The sequence below is a fragment of the Arvicola amphibius genome, chromosome 10 (assembly GCF_903992535.2).
Source record: "Arvicola amphibius chromosome 10, mArvAmp1.2, whole genome shotgun sequence".
In the NCBI taxonomy this organism is placed as follows: Eukaryota; Metazoa; Chordata; class Mammalia; order Rodentia; family Cricetidae; genus Arvicola; species Arvicola amphibius.
The window spans coordinates 96,300,727-96,318,061 of NC_052056.1; the positions used below are offsets into that span (position 1 = coordinate 96,300,727).

A 17,335-nucleotide genomic window follows, 5' to 3' on the forward strand; every position below is an offset into this window, starting at 1 on the left:
GTACTAAGTTGACGAAAAGCAAATTAGGACACCTGAGAACCCATCCCACTGTCCAGCACTAGGGTTCCAAGCATACATGACCACACCTAGCTTTTTAATATAGGCTCTGGGGGCTCCAACTCAGGTCCTCATGTTTGCACTGCAAGCACAATACCAAATGTGTCCACAACTTAAGTAACTTAGAAGTAGCCACTGTAGTGAGCTACAGGACAGCCATGAACATACAATGAACGTAATGGTTTAAGTAAAATGGTGCAGGTTCCTAAGTGGCGGCAGTAGGCCATGAGACCACGCTGCAGGTCCCTGAGTGGCAGCAGGCAGTGGGCAGTGGGTCCCGAGACCATGGTAGGCCACGAAGGCAGCCAGTTCCCGGGCAGGAAACTGCATGGCAAGTGAGAGACTGAGCCAGATAGTCACGCCATGCAGAATGAAGTTGGATATTTATTTAGTGGGTTATGGAAGGGAAGGGGAGAAGGGGGAAGAGCAGAGAGTGAGAGGCAAAGAGAGAGATAAACAGAGGGGGAAGGAGAGAAGGGAGAGACAGAAGCTGCCTCAGAGAGAGAGAGAAAGAGAGAGAGAGAGAGAGAGAGAGAGAGAGAGAGAGAGAGAGAGAGAGAGAGAGAGAGAGAGGGACTAAGGCTGGAAGCTGAAGATCAGCTTGCCTTGGTGGATGGGGGATGGGGAGGAAATGGACATGGCTTGTCTCTTAAAGGGACAGGACAGAACAATACAGTGAAACCCTTCTTAAAAATAAAAAGAAAGAGTGAAAAGAAGAGAGAAAAACTAGGTTTAGTAATATACTCAGGTAGAAGCAGAGGGATAAGGAGTCCAGGGTCTTCCTTGGCTATCTTGTGAGGTTGAGGCCAGCCTGGGCTTCATGAGCCCTTGACTCAAAACAAAAACAAGCAATAAGAACAAAAACATCTGGAGGTCATTATCAAGATATTAGTTGACTGGGATGCAGGGGAAATTCAGGAAGTCGAGAGCAACTTGGGTAGAGATGGTAGGCTTCTTTTATCCACGCTGCATTTAAGGCAACAGAGAAACATTAGATAATGTTCCTCTTGAAGTACGGAATGATACGCAGGAGTCTGGTAACTCTTCAACAAAAACCCAAGAGAAGGAAGTAGCTGAATTCCTCTGAGGTAAAGATGGTAAAGAAAAAATGGGCAGAGGCCAGTAAAACATCTCTGCAGGTTAAGGCATTTGATATGCAAGCCTGGTGATCTGAATTCAAATCCTAGAACCTTCATGGTGCAAAGAGAGCTGACTCTCAAAAGTTGACTTCATGTGCATGTGCACTCCATGGTACACTCTGTACACACTCACATACACATGTCATAAACACATATCTTCACACAGCAACACAACAGAAGGGGGGAGAAGAGGTGAGGGGAGGGAGAAAAGGGCAGGGAAAGGAAAGGATAGGAGGGAAGGAGAGGTGGAAAAACAGGTGGTAACATGGGCCATGGTAGGGCCTAACTGTAATCTCAGCAGGTGGGGACAGTTCCATCAAGAGTCCAAGGTCACCCTTAATCAGCCTGGGCTAGGAGATAGCCCCCTCTCCTACAACAGGGGAACAAAGAAGAAAGAAAAAAGAAGAAAAGTGTGTAACAAAGCCAAAATTTTATAGAATTAAGGGCTGGAACATGGCTCAGGGATGAGTGTTTGCAGAGGACTTGTGTTTCTACATATGTGTAATATGTATATTAAACATGTTTTTGAGACATATGTGCATGTAATGTATTATATATTATACACATATAAATATGTGTGTGTATATATACACACACATACTGTAGTGTTGCACATCTTTAATGTTCCTAATCTGGAAACAGATACAAGCAGACTTGTGACCTCAAGGTCAACCTGGCCTGCATAGAGAGTTTTGGGCTAACCAGGGTTACACAGTGAGACCTTATTCCCTACCCCCAAAAGTAGGAATGTATATTTGTACAAGAAGATAATTGACATTTCCACTATTAAATTTTCATTAGATTTATTTATTTATTTAATGTCTATATGAAAAATCACTTGCTACCATGTGTGTGAGGAGATCCTAGGACAATGTACAAGAGCTGTTTCCCTCCTCCCACCCTATGAATCTTAGGGGTTTATACTCAAGGCATCTTCCTGATCCCCTATGTTAATATTTTCTTCCCCCTCTATTTTCTTCCTGATCCCCTATGTCAATATTTTCTTTCTCCTCCTCTCAACAGCTCTGAAGCCGGTTGACCTACACGTCCAATACCAGGCGGGGCCCCTGATGGCTGTGGACACAACTCGGGGGACAGTGTTGCACTGGAGGGCCCACAGCTGGCCGCTGCGCTCTCGCCGCACTCCAGTGGCCTCCTTGCACTCTGTGGCCAGAGTTCTGCATGGCCTGGCCGGGGGTCCCTACACGGTGGTGGTGCTCGGCATGGGAGCCCACTTCACCACCTTCCCCCCATCCATCTTTGCTCGAAGACTGGCAGGGATTCGGGAAGCTGTGAAAGCCCTGCTGGACAGGGAACCCAGTACTCTGGTGGTTATCAAACTGGCCAATACTGGCTACAAATCCGTGTATGGCAGTGACTGGCTCACAATCCAGGTGAACAGGTTCCTCCGAGCTGCCTTTGATGGTCTCCAAGTGGCCTTTGTGGATGCATGGGAAATGACCTCCAGCTTGGCTCTACCGGACGACATCCACCCAAAGAAGCTTATTGTCCGCAACGAGGTGGAATTGTTCCTGTCCTTCGTCTGTCCCACCTGAGTGCTCCTGAGGGACCTGAGAATGAATGGAGGCAGAGCCTGAGTGGGGGCCATCAAAATGATGGACAGCAAATGATGGGTAGCTGAAGCTACCCCTGGCTTACCCGCTATAACACTCGGGTCACCATATTTTATGCATCTTTCTATGGACCACACGGATAAGTCTAATTTTATATAAATGAGATGATATTTTACATAGTGTCTTCTTTTTGAACTTGAAAGGTTATGTTTGGTGTATGCACACGTATGCATATAGGTGCCCTCTCCTGTGTGTACACGGAGGCCAGAGGAGATCTTAGGGTGTCCTGTTCTATCACTGTCTACCTAATTCCCTAGAGAGGCTCTCTCACTGGACCTGGAGCTAGCCTGGCAGGCAAGAAGTCTCGTGGATACTTTTGACTCTGTCACCCACAGAGTGTTGGGTTTTCATATTCAGGCCCTCATGTTTGCGTTCTTACCTACTCATTTTATTTTTTTAAGGTAAGTCTTAGGATTATAGAGATGGCTCAGTGGTTAAGAGTACTGGCTGGAGGCTGGAGAGATGGCTTGGCAGTTAAGAGCACTGACTGATCTTCCAGAGGACCCAGAAGACCCGGGTTCAACTCCCAGCACCCTTGTTGCAGTTCATAAGTGTCTGTAAATCCAGTTCTTAGACAATCTGGCACCTTCACACCAACACACATAAAGTTAAATAAATCTTTAAAAAATTCTAAAAATTAATAGCAACACTGGCTATTTTTCCAGAGGACCTGAGCTCAATTCTCAGCACCCATGTGGCGGCTCATAACTTTTTGTAACTCCAGTTCCTAAGGATCTGACACTCTTCCCCACACCCAGTCATAGTTTCTCTGCATAGCCCTGACTGTCCTGTAGAAGGAGCGCTGGGCTGCGTTCCCACCTGGCTCCCGCAGTTAGCTTTACACCTGAAATAACAACACACAAATTGTATTCATTTAAACACCACCTGGCTCATTATATCTAGCCTCTTACTGGCTAACTCTCACATCTTGATTAACCCATTTCTATTAACATGTGTAGCACCACGAGGTGGTGGCTTACCGAGAAGATTCTAACCTGCATCCATCTCAAAGAGGAGATCTATGGCATCTGCCTCACTTCCCTTCTTCCCATCATTCTGTTCTGTTTACTCTGCCTACCTAATTTTCTGACCTATTAAAGGGCCAAGGCAGTTTCTTTATTAACCAATGAAAGTAACACATACACAGATTACCCTCCTCCATCATTTCCCCTGTTTCTGTTTAAACAAAAAAGAAAGGCTTTCACTTTAACATAGTAAAATTACATATAATAAAACAGTTATCAAGCAAGAATTAGTTACAATATTTATATCTATTTTATCTTTTATCATAACAAAGGAAAACTATAACTATCTATCCATTCTTCAACTCCATCAAAGACTCCAGAAGAATATAATATTACTTAAGTAAACAAGAAATAAGCAACTTTCAAAACTCTAGAAATGACAGAGACATCTCGCTGCCTGGACAGTCACCCAAAGTTTCTCTGTACCATTGGGGCATCCATCTTTGGCCTACAGGCCCATAGTTTCCAGCAGACATTTCCATGAAGCAGGAAATTTCAAAGGCAGTTCAGTCAGTATCTACTGTGTCCTGCAGAATATCTCACAGACTCATGAATCAGGAACCCCGAAAAACCATCTCACCTTTAGGCAAGTTCAGCAGTCCTCTCTCTGTGGGTTCTCTGTGTTCAGTTTATGCAATAATCCAGGCAAGAGCAGTTTCTTGCCCAAATGGCTATCAAACTCCATAAGGAGCCTCTTCGATGCCCATCTTCCTTTTGAAGTAGATTGGTGCTGCCAGGAGCAGATGTGTCTCAATGTCATGAAAAACCCTAAGTTATTAAAACATTTAAAATGCCATATTCTGTAGTCTTTGAAAGATATGAAGAATCTCTATCTAACTGAAATATGTCTCTATATATCTAGAAAATCTAACTAACATGACTATAAGCTTGACTATTATTGATGATTATCCATTAACAACCTATATTTCCTAATTATACATTACATTTTTAAATGAACTACACAATCACAATACCTCAATTTCAGAAATACATATACATATAACAAAATTAACCTTAACTTTATACCAATAAAGCAAAATTTATACCAGTGTAAATTATTCATATCTATATTATATCCCCCTTTAAATGTAATAGAACATTTATAAACAATATTTGGGAATATGGTCACAGTTTTTTTCTTTCCAAACTGCTTTGTGCTGAATGTGGATGCTGTTATTTAAGTCTTTCATGGTGTAACCTATGTGCTAGATTCATCTCAGTCAGCAGTTAGCAAAGTAATTTTTTGAGGGTGTTCACAGCAACCTTTCAGGAGGGCATGGTGTATCATACCATATTGGGATAGAAGCAATACACAGGGTCTCATCCTCTGTGAAAACAAAAGAACTTTTCCAAAGCATCATAACCTTAGATCCAAATTTTGAAGTCAAGGTATTTTCAAAACATCTATCTTGGATTAGTTCAGCAGCATTTATAAACAAATATCTTTTAGCAGCTGTTGCTCCTTCCTCAGCATTCAAACAATTCAAAGAGAGCATAATAGCATACAGTATCAAGATTCTCTGTGTATTTTCCATCTTTGTGTGGCTTTATTTTAACCTCTATTTCTTTTAATTTTACTTTTACTTTTTGAGACAGGTTCTCTGTATATCTTTGTCCTGGAATAACTCTTGTTGAGCAGGCTGTCCTTGAACTCACAGAGATCTGTCTGCCTCTGCCTCCCCAGTGCTGGGATTAAAGGTGTGTACCACCACACCCAACTACTCCCCTTTTTCCTTTTTTACTTTTAAGAACTTTAACCTTAGACTGCATATATTTTTAACAAACTGTAAACCATTTAGAGGTTTTCTGTTGGGAACAGTGAGACCCCAGATCCTGAATTTCTTGTAATCCTCTGATCTGAGTGCCTACAGCTGCTCTGAGCACGAGACCTTCAGGAGTTCTGATGGCAGGAGAGTGGTTTCTGGTGGGTTTGGCTGGGGCATGGCAATCTCTATATAATCTGCCCCTGAACACAATAAATTCTTGGGGAATTCAAGGATGACCCGTGTCGCTGTCTGTCTGTCTGTGTGTGTTTGTGTATTTTAACCTCCTGCCCCTTGCCTGAAGCTCGGTAACTGGTTAACAGCGCACCGAATGCAGACACGGGGGCACGGTGCGCGGAAGTTTTGTCTTTGAATCTTTCTTTACTGTATGTCTCTCTTTTTCTGACCACATGAGTCTTTGTGGAGAGAATTAAAGCTGTAGCTTTGACGGCTAGATCCAGCCCATTCCTTAGCTTTCCAGCCTCATGGCAGAGGTACCAGCTGTAGCCATTTTTATTGCCACAACTCTATGGTGTTTCAAGTCCCTGCCAGCAAGCAAGCTGCAGCATTCTGCTCACAGACCACACTCAGTGGGACTGCCTGCCTGAAAGAGTCAGAGTTTGCCCTGGCAGGATGGCCCAGAAAGCCGGCATTTTTTCCTGCTACAGATGAAAACCGAAAAGCATGCATTCAGCTTTTCATCAACACTGTTTAAGTGTTTCGTGGCAGGACCTCTTAAAAGGTTTTGCAGCTAAAGCTGAGTCAGGAAGCCTCTCTTAGATGAGAGCTCTTGCCTCTAGCAACCAGAGCAGACCCAAGAAATTGCTGCTACCAAGAAAACATGCTTTGCTCTATTCTTTCCCAAGCTTTCTCAGGCTTTCTGTGGACTCAGTTATCCACGTCTGGGAGCCATTCGTAGAAGAAGCAGTGGGCTGCGTTCTCACCTGGCTCCCACCTGGCTAGCTTTACACCCAAAATAACAACACACAAATTGTATTCATTTAAACACCACCTGGCTCATTATATCTAGCCTCTTACTGGCTAACTCTCACATCTTGATTAACCCATTTCTATTAACGTGTGTAGCACCACAAGGTGGTGGCTTACCAGGAAGATTCTAACCTGCATCCATCTCAAAGAGGAGATCTATGGCATCTGCCTGAGGCGTCTGCCTCACTTCCCTTCTTCCCATCATTCTGTTCTGTTTACTCGGCCTACCTAAATTTCTGACCTATTAAAGGGCCAAGGCAGTTTCTTTATTAACCAATGAAAGTAACACATAGACAGATGACCCTCCTCCATCACTGTCCTGGAATTCACTCTGTAGACCAGGCTGGTCTCAAACTAGAGATGCACCTGCTTCTGCCTCCTGAGTGCTGGGACTATAGGTGTGTGCCCCCACTACATGGCAGCATATACCAACACTCTTACACAGACATACAAGTAGGCAAAATAACAATGCACATAAAAATAAATATAGCAATGCACATGAAATAAAAATAAATCATTAAATAAAAAGCAAGTCTTCATGCCTTCCTCCAGTCCCCTGAGTACTGGGATTAAGGTCATGCAACCACCCTGTCTCCTACCAGTTTATGCTTTATTTTTAATTTGAGGAATGTTTTTATTAGTTTCATTACAGATTTTGCAACTGTTGAGAAATAATATAAAGGAATCCCTTGTACTTTGTACTGAGTTTCTCCCAATGACAATGTCTTAGAGAACTGTGTGTAGTGAGCTATCACATATCACAGTCAGGATGCGAATGTGAGAAGGAGACTAACAGTCCTATCTGGTTGTTTCCACTTTTATCAGACTCACTCGTGCATTTGTCTGCTTCTTAATTTTGTGTCTCTGGGCATGGATCCCAGGGCCTGTACATGGTAGACACTGCTTTACTATTGAGCCACACCCCAGCCCCTCACTGGGGAATTCTAGGCAGGGGCTCCACTACTGAGTCACACCCCAGCCCCTCACTGGGGGATTCTAGGCAGGTGCTCTACCACTGAGCCACACCCCAGCCCCTCACTAGAGTATGATGGGTATGTAATACACAGGAGCTGCATCAAAGCAGGGTTAAAGTACTAATGACTCTCTGGAAAGAACTCAAGACCAAATTAGAAAGAAGAAAAATAAAACAAAACATCTCATTTAACTTAAGATTTAAGATAAATCGCCCTTCTGTGGTGGTGCATGCCTTTAATCCCAGCACTCAGGAGGTAGAGGCAGGCAGACCTCTGTGAGTTCAAGGCCAGCCTGGTCTACAAGAGCTAGTTCCAGGACAGGCTCCAAAACTACAGAGAAACCCTGTCTCGAGAAAAAAAAAAAAGATTTAAGTTAAATCTCATTTAACTTTACGCTCTCAAAGTCAGGATTTCCAAACACAGACCTGTCAGTGGTTAGAATTTCAATGTCTAAAGTTAGGAAGACAAGCAAAGCCACACAAAAGATAAAAGGAGAACATTTCCTGGACTCTAGTGTGACTCCGCTGTGGACACTTGTGTATGTAAGAAAGAATGGTTCATTTCTGAGGTGCCTTGAGCCAGCTTAGGTTCAGACAATGATAACAGAAACCCAGGACCCTGCTAGCATGCACTAATCTAACTAGCCCTCGAGAAACTACAAGTTTAGAGGAGAAGAGTAACCAATTGGCACAGGAGCGATGACTCGGTGGTTTCAGCTCTCGCTGCTCTATCAGCGCAGGTCCACTAGTGTGTCAGCTTCTTCCCTTTTGCTATGATGGAAGCATCTCAGGGAAAAAGAGTCCAAATGGGGGAGGGAGAATCTAAATGGTGGAGCAAGCTGCAGGCATGGAAGCAGGAGTAGGAAGTGGAGAAATTACATCAGGAGTTAGAGATATAAGTGGAAATGGGGTGAAGCTATAAACCCTCCAAGCCCTCCCCTAACAATGTACTTCCTCCAGCAAGGCAGCACCTCCTAAAGCAGTGGTTCTTGTGGGTCATGACCCCTTTGGGGGTTTGAATGACCCTTTCACAGGGGTCACCTAAAAACATCAGAAATATTAGATTGTTACATTAGAATTCCTAACAGTAACAAAATTACAACTACAAAATAGCCATGAAAATAATTTTATGGTTGAGGTCACCACAACATGAAGAACTGTTCTAAAAGGTCTGTAACATTCCCCCAAAACAGTGCCATCCACTGGGGATCAAGTGTTCAAATAACAGAGTAGTAGCAGGTTTGCCCCCACCCCTTTACAGATCCAGTCATGTTTACTGCGAAGTGTCTACCTTGTCTACAGATGGGCTGACCCCCTAACCTTGAGACAGCAAAGGAAATAGCCGAAGAGTGAAAATGCCACGTCCTTCAGAACAAAGGGAGAGTAACTGGCAGAATAAAAACATTGTGTCCTTGAACATAGCCAGGAGGTAAATCATTCCCACACACCTTTCCAAGATTAAAAGACTTATATACTTTTTAACTGTGTGTAAAAAAAAAAAGAGAGAAGCTGAAATTTCGGTCATAAAAAGAAAGTCCAGTCTCTCTGAATGTGGCCAACAGCGGGGGCTGACTGAGAAGCAAAGGAAAATGGCGCTGGGCTCTGACTCTTCTGCATGGACGGGCTCTGTGGGAGCCTTCTCAGCTTGGTCGATCACCTTCCTGGACCTGGGGGGAGTTGGGAGGACCTTGGTCTTAGCATAGAGTAGGGAACCCTGATGGCTCCTTGGCCTTGAGAGGGAGGGAGGGGAGGTATGGGTGGAGGGAAGGGGAGGGAAGCGGGAGAAGGAGGGGAGGGAAGGGGGAGGAGGAGGGGAGGAGATGGAAATTTTTAAATATAAAAAAATAAACCATGAGAAAAAAAAAAAAGAAAGTCCAAAACAACTTTTGTGGGAGCCTTACTGCTCCCTACCTGTGGGAGATTTACTTCTCCGTGGATCAGTTTCGCCCACCCTGTTGCGCTTGGCTTCTCCTGATGTTCTGATCTATCAAATACTAACTCTGCAAGGAGTTATTGCTCCATTGTTCCTGTGTTCTGAACATTCTGACTTTTCTGCATATTGCAGTTAGAGACTTTCCGCCTGACCATCAGACCATAGTTTACTAAGTTGCCTAGTTACCCATAAACACACGAAGAACTTTCTCATTTCCCTTACCCTATATTTACCTTGCTTATTCCCTTAAATAAACGAGACTTGATCAGAATTCTGTCTTGTCTCCATCTCTTGTATCTCTTGTCCCATTCCATTCTCACTTCCCCTTTAAGGTCTCCATTGACTTAACCGTGGGTTGGGGCAAACTTTTATTTAAGACTGATGTTGACTGATGTTTCTGTCCCACCAGGTCCCATGGTTGTTTAGAGGTCTACATTAATTATGAACTGGTTGGCCTAGTAGCTCAGGCTTCTTATTAATTAAGTCTACATCTTGCATTAACCCATTATTCTTGTCTGTGTTAGCCACGTGGCTTGGTAACTTTTTTGGCTTTCGGCAAGGCAGTCACATCTTGAATCCTCTGCATCTTGGTGATAACTGCAGACTGAACCTCTCCTCTTTCCAGAATTCTCCTGTTCTCATTGCCCCGCTTCTACTTCCTGCCTGGTCACCCCGCCTATACTTCCTGCCTGGCTACTGGCCAATCAGTATTTTATTAAAATACAATTAGCAGGGTACAGAGCATTGTCCCACAGCACTTCCCCCCTTTAAAAAAAACTCTGAATAGAATCTCCTTTGGTTAACTTTTCTCCTGACCACTATCCATAACAACTTGTAACCAACATTCTAAACAAAAGCAAACATCCATTAACCATTTTTGGGAATGTGAGCATAGTTTTCCAAACCACTTTCTGCTGATTGGGAGCGCTGATAATCTTATGGGGACCAAAAGAAAATTTTGAATTATGTTTAAGTCCTCTATGAAATATTATGTGAGGCTTGATCATCTCAGCCAGCAGTCTTGAAACTGTTCTGGATACAGAACTCAGAAGAAATTCCAACAGAGGTCCTCTGAAATGTTAGACCATCTGGACCATCTGCTTCTATTGGAGATTCTTTTAGGGGGTCTTGCTTGGTCAAACCTGATTTTTTTTAGCCCAGAATGAATTCACAGCTTCTCATTTACTATGGAAACAAAAGCTAAGCCTCTTCTCTAAAGTAACAGATCTCTATGAGTTCAAGGACAGCCTGATCTACAGAGTGAGTTCCCGGACAGCCAAAGATACACAGAGAAATCCTGTCTTAAAAAGCCAAAAATTAAAAATAAAAATAAAAGAAATAGAGTTTAAAATGAAGTTACATAAAGATGAAAAATACAGAGTCTGGATACTATATGCTATTGCATTGTCTTTAAATTGTTTGATGGCTGAGGAGGAAGCAAAAGCTTCTAAAAGATATTTGATTATGAATGCTGCTGAATTAATCCAACATATATATTTTGAAAATACCTTGACTTCAAAATTTAAGTCAAATGGTATGTTACAGAGACAGATAGGCATGCCATGCAGAGTGAGGTTGGATATTTATTTAGTGGGTTATAGAGGGAAAGGGGAAAGGGGGGAAGTGGAGAAGGGAGAAGCAGAGAGAGAAAGAAAAACAGAGAGAGAGCGAGAGAAGGGGGAAAGGGAGATGTGGGGAGAGATGAAAAGGAAGGAACTCAGGCTGGAAGCAGAAGGAAGATCTGCTTGCCTCGGTGGATGGGGGAGGGAGTGGGCAGGGGTTTGTCTGTTAAAGGGACAGGACAGACCATTACATTCCCATCTCTTTTTCATAATAAAGAGGTAGGAGATTAGGCACAATAGGTTAAAGGAATTGAGACGGCAGATTCCCAAGAATGCTTCCTGCTTATTTGTGGGTGTTGTCTGGGTGGGGGGGACTTGAGAAAGCTGGGTGCTGGTCACATCCTGGGAAAGCTGGTCTCTTTGCTCCTGTCTGGTGTTTGTGGTATGAAAATGTCTGGTGTCTCTTATACCTGTTTAAGGTATTGGCAGAATAGAAGACAAAGGTAAGTTTAGGAAAAAAAATTTAGAACCAGGGAATTGAGAGGGGTGTATCTGACCTGTTTAAGGTGGATCCTAAGGGCGTTGGAGCCCTGTAGGCTTTAGATCTCCGAAAAACGGCTGCACTTTTGGCAGTGGAGTGCTCTAAAGGCTACATAGGGGCAGAAGTGGGGGGGGGGGAGGTGGCAAAGCACTGACAACGAATCAGTAAAGAGAGAGAGGCGGAAGTGGGGGGACGAGAGCGCACATTTAGAAAAATGTGGGCTTTTGGAGTATAGTTTGTTTTAAGTTAGATAGTCCCAATTTAAAAGGATTTTTGTAAACGGCCGCTTAAGGGCACTTCGAAATCAGCTTGGAATTGCAAGAAACCCATTTTAAACGCATGCCTGAATGACTCAAGCCCATTGCGAGGCATCCATCAAACAGAGTCCTTGGTGCATGGGAAGTGAATGAGGGATGTCTCTCTGCAACCAAATCCCATCTCAGCGAAAGGCTCTGGCTTTTGCCACATGGATAAGACTTTTGGCATGACCAAGACTTCAACAAAAGCCCAGAAAGTGAATGGGTTACCCTAAAACCCTACCCACATGCAGTTTAAAAAGGAGAACTCACCAAATGAAGATGATGTGCCTGGCGGAGCGTGAAGGAAGGGAAATCTTGATGGGACCTGCATATATTAGGAAAAATCCTAAGATGAGCCGCTCCGTTGGCACAAAGAAGTCTAATCAGGTCAAATCAAACCAAATTAAAATGCCCATGTTTTCTTAAATTGAGCATTCCCAGTGAGAGAGTTATTCCACCTCTCACCCCTCCCCCAAGAAAAGAGGTCGAGACACAGAGGTTGAGAAACGCTGCTCTAACACTTCCTACTAATCTATCCAATCCTGTTCTCGCTCTACAGTAAGACCTCCTCCACTCAGATCAAGTGGTTATTTGTGTTTTACTTATTGGTTTGAGACCTAGTCCAGGCTGGCCTCAAACTCACTAGGCAGCTTGAGGATGGCCTTGAACTCTTGATCCTCCGGTCCCTACTTTCCTGAGTGTTGGGATTAGAGAAGTGAGCCACAGAGCTCTGAAAGAATGATTATTTGAAAACAAGTTGTTCTAGCCTGTTTCTAAGCCAGTGGCTTCCACGTTACAATGATTCCTAGGTGTGGTGAGTCCACAAGTATTATACAGTAAATATACAGCTGACAGATCTGTTGGGAAGTGTACATGTACACATCCACTTAGACTAAGCCATTTTTACACAACTATGGGAACACCTGTCCTTTGGATAAGTCACTGTCAATTCTGTAGAAATCTTGTGAACTCATGGCATTTCCCCCTTCTATAGTATCCCAGCAGTGTATAAACCTGACTTTTCCTGTAGGGTAACTGGATACCTACCCTCACAACATGAAGCCATGGTGTGAAAAGGATTTGCTCAGTCAAGCCTTTGTTTTTATAGCCAAAATCTACATAAAAATAGTCCCCTACAACTATCTTTACTGACAGTAGCCACTGACAAGGAACCCCACAAAAAAAAAAAAAAGAAAGAACGAAAGAAAGAAAGAAAGGAGCTCATATTACAGGAGGCTATAATATGTCTGTTCTAACAGCAGACTCAGGAAGGTGTAATCTACTGGCCCTTGTCCTAAACAAGTTACTAATATTCTGAATTTACCCTTCACCTTAATTTCAATTTACATAAGATCAAAGCCCAGAAAATTAACTGTTTATACAGGGGAAAGGCTGAGTCACTAAAACTAGCTTCAGAGAGAAAAATTCTCACCTGGGTACCCTGCTGGAGTCAAAAGCTGGGGCCCCAGAAATTTCTTTTTTCCTTTTAACTCAACCAGCTAGATTTTCATGCAAATCATGCCCACAGGGCAGTAATAGCTACCAATGCTGTGTTCCACAGAACTTCACAGCCACGCCCCCTCTGAGACATAAGTTGTCTCCTTGCCAGATCCAATGGTTTTTGTGACTCTGAAAATGCATGCTTGATAATATTGTTACCACCTATGGAACTGCTAACTTGTCTGTATCCCTATATAAACTGAAAGTTTTGTGGAAATTATCCCTTATGCCTTCTGTCTTATGCTTCTTCTTCTCCCTTCTTTCATCTTCCCCCCAAGGAATAAAGAAACATGCAGGAGGGGATGGAGAGATGGCTCAGAGTTAAGAGCATTGCCTGCTCTTCCAAAGGTCCTGAGTTCAATTCCCAGCAACCACATGGTGGCTCACAACCATCTGTAATGGGGTCTGGTGCCCTCTTCTGACCTGCAGGCATACACACAGACAGAATATTGTATACATAATAAATAAATAAATATTAAAAAAAGAAACATGCAGGAAAAAAACGTGCCTAAGTCAGTCAGTTTGTCCTACCCCTCAGATCCAGTTCGCAAGCCAGTTTTCCTTTGCCCTGGAAGTCCTGTTCTGAACCCTGAGGGAGTGCTGAGGCTGGTACTCAATAGCTCTCGGTACGCAGGCTCGCCGATATGAACCCTCATTCCTTGACATTTCCCTGTCCCTTTGCAGGCCAGTCCCATGAGTCTTCCTTTTTATTTTTGTGACTAGGTCTCATGTAGCCCAAGCTGGCTTCCAACTTGCTCTGTAACTGAGGATAACCTTAAACTTTTCATTTCCCCTGCCTCCACTTCCCAAGTACTAGGATTATAGATGTATGTCATACACTCAGTTTTATGCCATGCTGGAAATTGAACCAGGTACTTCGTCCATGCTGGGCAAGCACTGTATTAAGTTACTTCCCAAGACCTCACAGGTCTTCTTGCTGCTCAAATTGGTCAAGCTGTTGTGGCTCAGAGAATGACATCTACTGTACCGCTGCCACAGACACCTTTCTTTCAGATCCTCACGGAGGCAGCTTTCGCCCCATTCAGTTCTTTAGTCAAGCTCCTTCTCACAAGCTGGATGTGGTGCCTCACCCCTGAAATAAAAGCAACCAGGAAGATGAGACAAGAGGATTGACAATTTTGAGGCCATCTGGGGTTACATAGTAAATTCTAGGTGAGCCTGGGCTACAGAGCAAGGTAAACAAAACTTATGTGGTAGTACTCACTTGAGCTTCCTCCAAGTGCTTGTCTGTACTTCTTGCAAATACTCACCTGTGCTTCCTGTAAGTGCTCACCTGCGCTTCCTGCAAGTGTACTCATTTGCACTTTGGAGGTAGAGGCGAGAGGAACAGTTCTACCTCAGCTATACCTACGGCAAGTTCAAGGCCAGCCGGAGTTACAAAAGACCCTAATCTAAAACAAAACCAGGGGCCACAGAAATGGCTCAGCTGATAAAGGTGCTTACTGCTAAGCCTGATGGCCTAAGTTTGACCCTCAGAACCCTCATGGTTGAAGGAGAGATCCAACTCCTGCAACTTGCCCTGACATCCATGTATAAGCTATATAGAGCTCATATATAGCTATATGTTGCACGTACACCCTCTAAAATAAATAAATGAATGTAAAAATAAAGAAGCAACATCGTTCAGAGGCTTTTCAACATCAAGCAGCCTCCCCCAGCCCTGCTCCCTATCCTGTCCTCAACCTGTAATTATTTGGTTGCTACTACTATTATGGTTACTCATCTGTCTTCTGAATGGAACATATGACTTCTGTGTGAGGCAGGGATCTGCCACGTGCTCACTGTAGTGGTATCACATGACCTACATCAGTGCTTGAGACATTACAGGTGTTAAATAATTGTCCACCAGGTGAATTCAATGATTAAGTGAATGAACTAACATCATACCACACATGCCTGTAATTCTGTAATCCCAGTACTTGGGAGGTGGAGGTAAGAGAATCAGGAATATGGATCCAGCTGAGCGCCAGAGAGCGAGAGCGAGCCAGAGTCAGGTGACTAAGGGGTCATCTCATCTCTGTATCTGGCACTTTCTCACCAGTAAGCATCCTGGGAGAGACAAGCCATTGGCCACAGTGTTCCTCTCTTGCAGCTTCTGGTTACAGTCCCCCAATGATTATTGTTATCAGTATTTTGCATTTACATCAGGACAGTGTGTCTTCTAGTTTGGGTTGTTTTGTTTTGGTTTGGTTTCTTGGTTTGTTTTTTTTTTTTTTTTTTTTGTAAGATCTTAAAAAGAATATTCATCAAGATGGCTCAGCGGGTAAAGGTGCCTGCCGCCAAGTCTGACGACCTGAACTTAATCCTGAGGACCCACAGGGTGGAGAGAACCAACTCCTCCAAGTTGCCTTCAGTCCTTCACAGACACGGACACACACGGACGGACGGTCGGACACGGACGGAAACACACACACACACACACACCAAATCAATATTTTAATTAAAAAATATTTTCTCTGAAAAAAAAAAGAAAAAAATTTTTTTTCTGCGTTTTACAGAGGCTCACAGAGGATGCAGAGCTGACCTAGTCCTTCGTCCTACTTAGGTTGCAGACAGTGATAAAGGTGGCTGATGTCAGTCATTCGTCCCGTTTGGAAGCCGCCTCCTGCAAGGCTGAACGTGACAAGCCTTACTTGCTCTGACTGTGTCCTTTCGGTCTCCTGGACTCCAGTTCCTCGCTGGAAGAACTTTCCTGATGGGAGTCCAGTTAAGTAGCTTCCTTGTCTTCACATACCAAATCTTCCGTTCTCTTCACTGCTTCCCTGACCACCCGAAAGGGGGCTCCGTGACCAGGCACCACCACATCAGCCACACCCAGGATCCTCTCCCGGCTCCGCTGCTGAGCTACTGGGTCTTCGCTCAGGGCCTGCCAGGAGTCCTCATCCCCAAGGCGCTCGAACACATCGCCAGCCACCACCACGGTGCCCAGGCTGGTGCCCTCCACTACGACGCTCACATCACGCTGTCCTCCGTGGCCCGGCGTGGCCCACACCTGCAATCCGGAGCCTAGTATCAAGGGCTGCATTTCACACAGCCCATGAGGCAGATAGAGGCCCCCGGGAAGGCAGAAGTCATGGGACACTAACAGAGCCGCCCGGAGAAACAGCCCTAGGTTCCCGATATGATCTGAGTGCCCGTGGGTCCCCACCACCAGAGTCACGTCTCCGGGGGCCACGCCCTGCCTAGCGAGGGCTTCCAGCAGCGCCTCCCGAGCCCAGGGGCCCCCGGTGTCCACGAGGATGGGGCCACGCACCGCCTCCTCCAGGGCAGTCTTCGTGCCGCCGTCTGCGGACGGGGCCATTGAGCGACTGGAACCCGAAGTCCAGGCCCGGGGCAGGACGAGGGTCACAGTGCCATCAGCACGGACCGCGTCGCCCGCCCCGTGCGGCTCCGCGAAGCCGCGCTGCAGAACCATCACCGAGTAGGAGTCGCTGGTCGCCAGCAGAGGTGTCTCACCGAGCAGAGGCTCAGTCCGCACTGGGCCGCTCATGGCAGACACGGACGACTGCCCAGTACAGCCCAATTCTTACGGCAAGCCCCGCCACGCTTTCCTTCTCAACTCGTTGCCACCCCCAGTACTTAAAAGTGGTATCGCCCTCCACCCCTTGCTTAAGATGGTATCGCCCAACCCGCCTTTCCACGCCACCCCGCTTACCTAAACTTTTTGGCCCGGGTCCTATTAGGCTTGTAGTCTGTAGGTCTTCACCTTTCAACATTTTTAAGGATACCTTTAGCCCCTTCGTTCTAGCTCTAGCCGTTGACTAATTTGGAACAAACTGTCGCTGTCCTTAAGTCTTTTTTACTCTGGGAAAATTCAAAAGTCGGGAAAACGGGAGGAATTTTGCTCTTCACAGGCTCCCGTACAAATTTTGGCAGTTTAAGCGCTAACCACGTTGCT

At 44.8% G+C, this 17,335-nt stretch overlaps 2 protein-coding genes across 6 annotated transcripts in view; one reads left to right on the top strand and one right to left on the bottom strand.

Moving 5' to 3' along the window:
* LOC119825558 (NXPE family member 3-like) overlaps positions 1–2,945 on the top strand; it is a 31,584-nt gene extending 28,639 nt beyond the window's left edge. For all 4 annotated transcript variants that reach the window (XM_038346506.1, XM_038346504.1, XM_038346505.1 and 1 more), the window contains one exon: positions 2,220–2,945. In XM_038346506.1, coding sequence (XP_038202434.1) covers positions 2,220–2,752 — 533 coding nt within the window. In that variant the 3' untranslated portion in view covers positions 2,753–2,945. The remainder of the gene's footprint in view (positions 1–2,219) is intronic.
* Positions 1,983–17,072, bottom strand: Mblac1 (metallo-beta-lactamase domain containing 1). Of its 2 annotated transcripts, none has more exons than XM_038346508.1 (3): positions 16,071–17,072; positions 12,187–12,241; positions 1,983–2,767 (listed from the first exon to the last, which is right to left on the bottom strand). In XM_038346508.1, exon 1 carries the CDS (start codon positions 16,925–16,927, stop codon positions 16,145–16,147), a length of 783 nt encoding a protein of 260 aa, XP_038202436.1. In that variant the 5' UTR covers positions 16,928–17,072; the 3' UTR covers positions 1,983–2,767; positions 12,187–12,241; positions 16,071–16,144. The 2 variants fall into 2 exon arrangements, with proteins under 2 accessions (XP_038202436.1, XP_038202435.1); XM_038346507.1 differs by lacking the exon at positions 1,983–2,767 and adding an exon at positions 14,420–14,509.
* Positions 17,073–17,335: the final 263 nt, after the last annotated feature.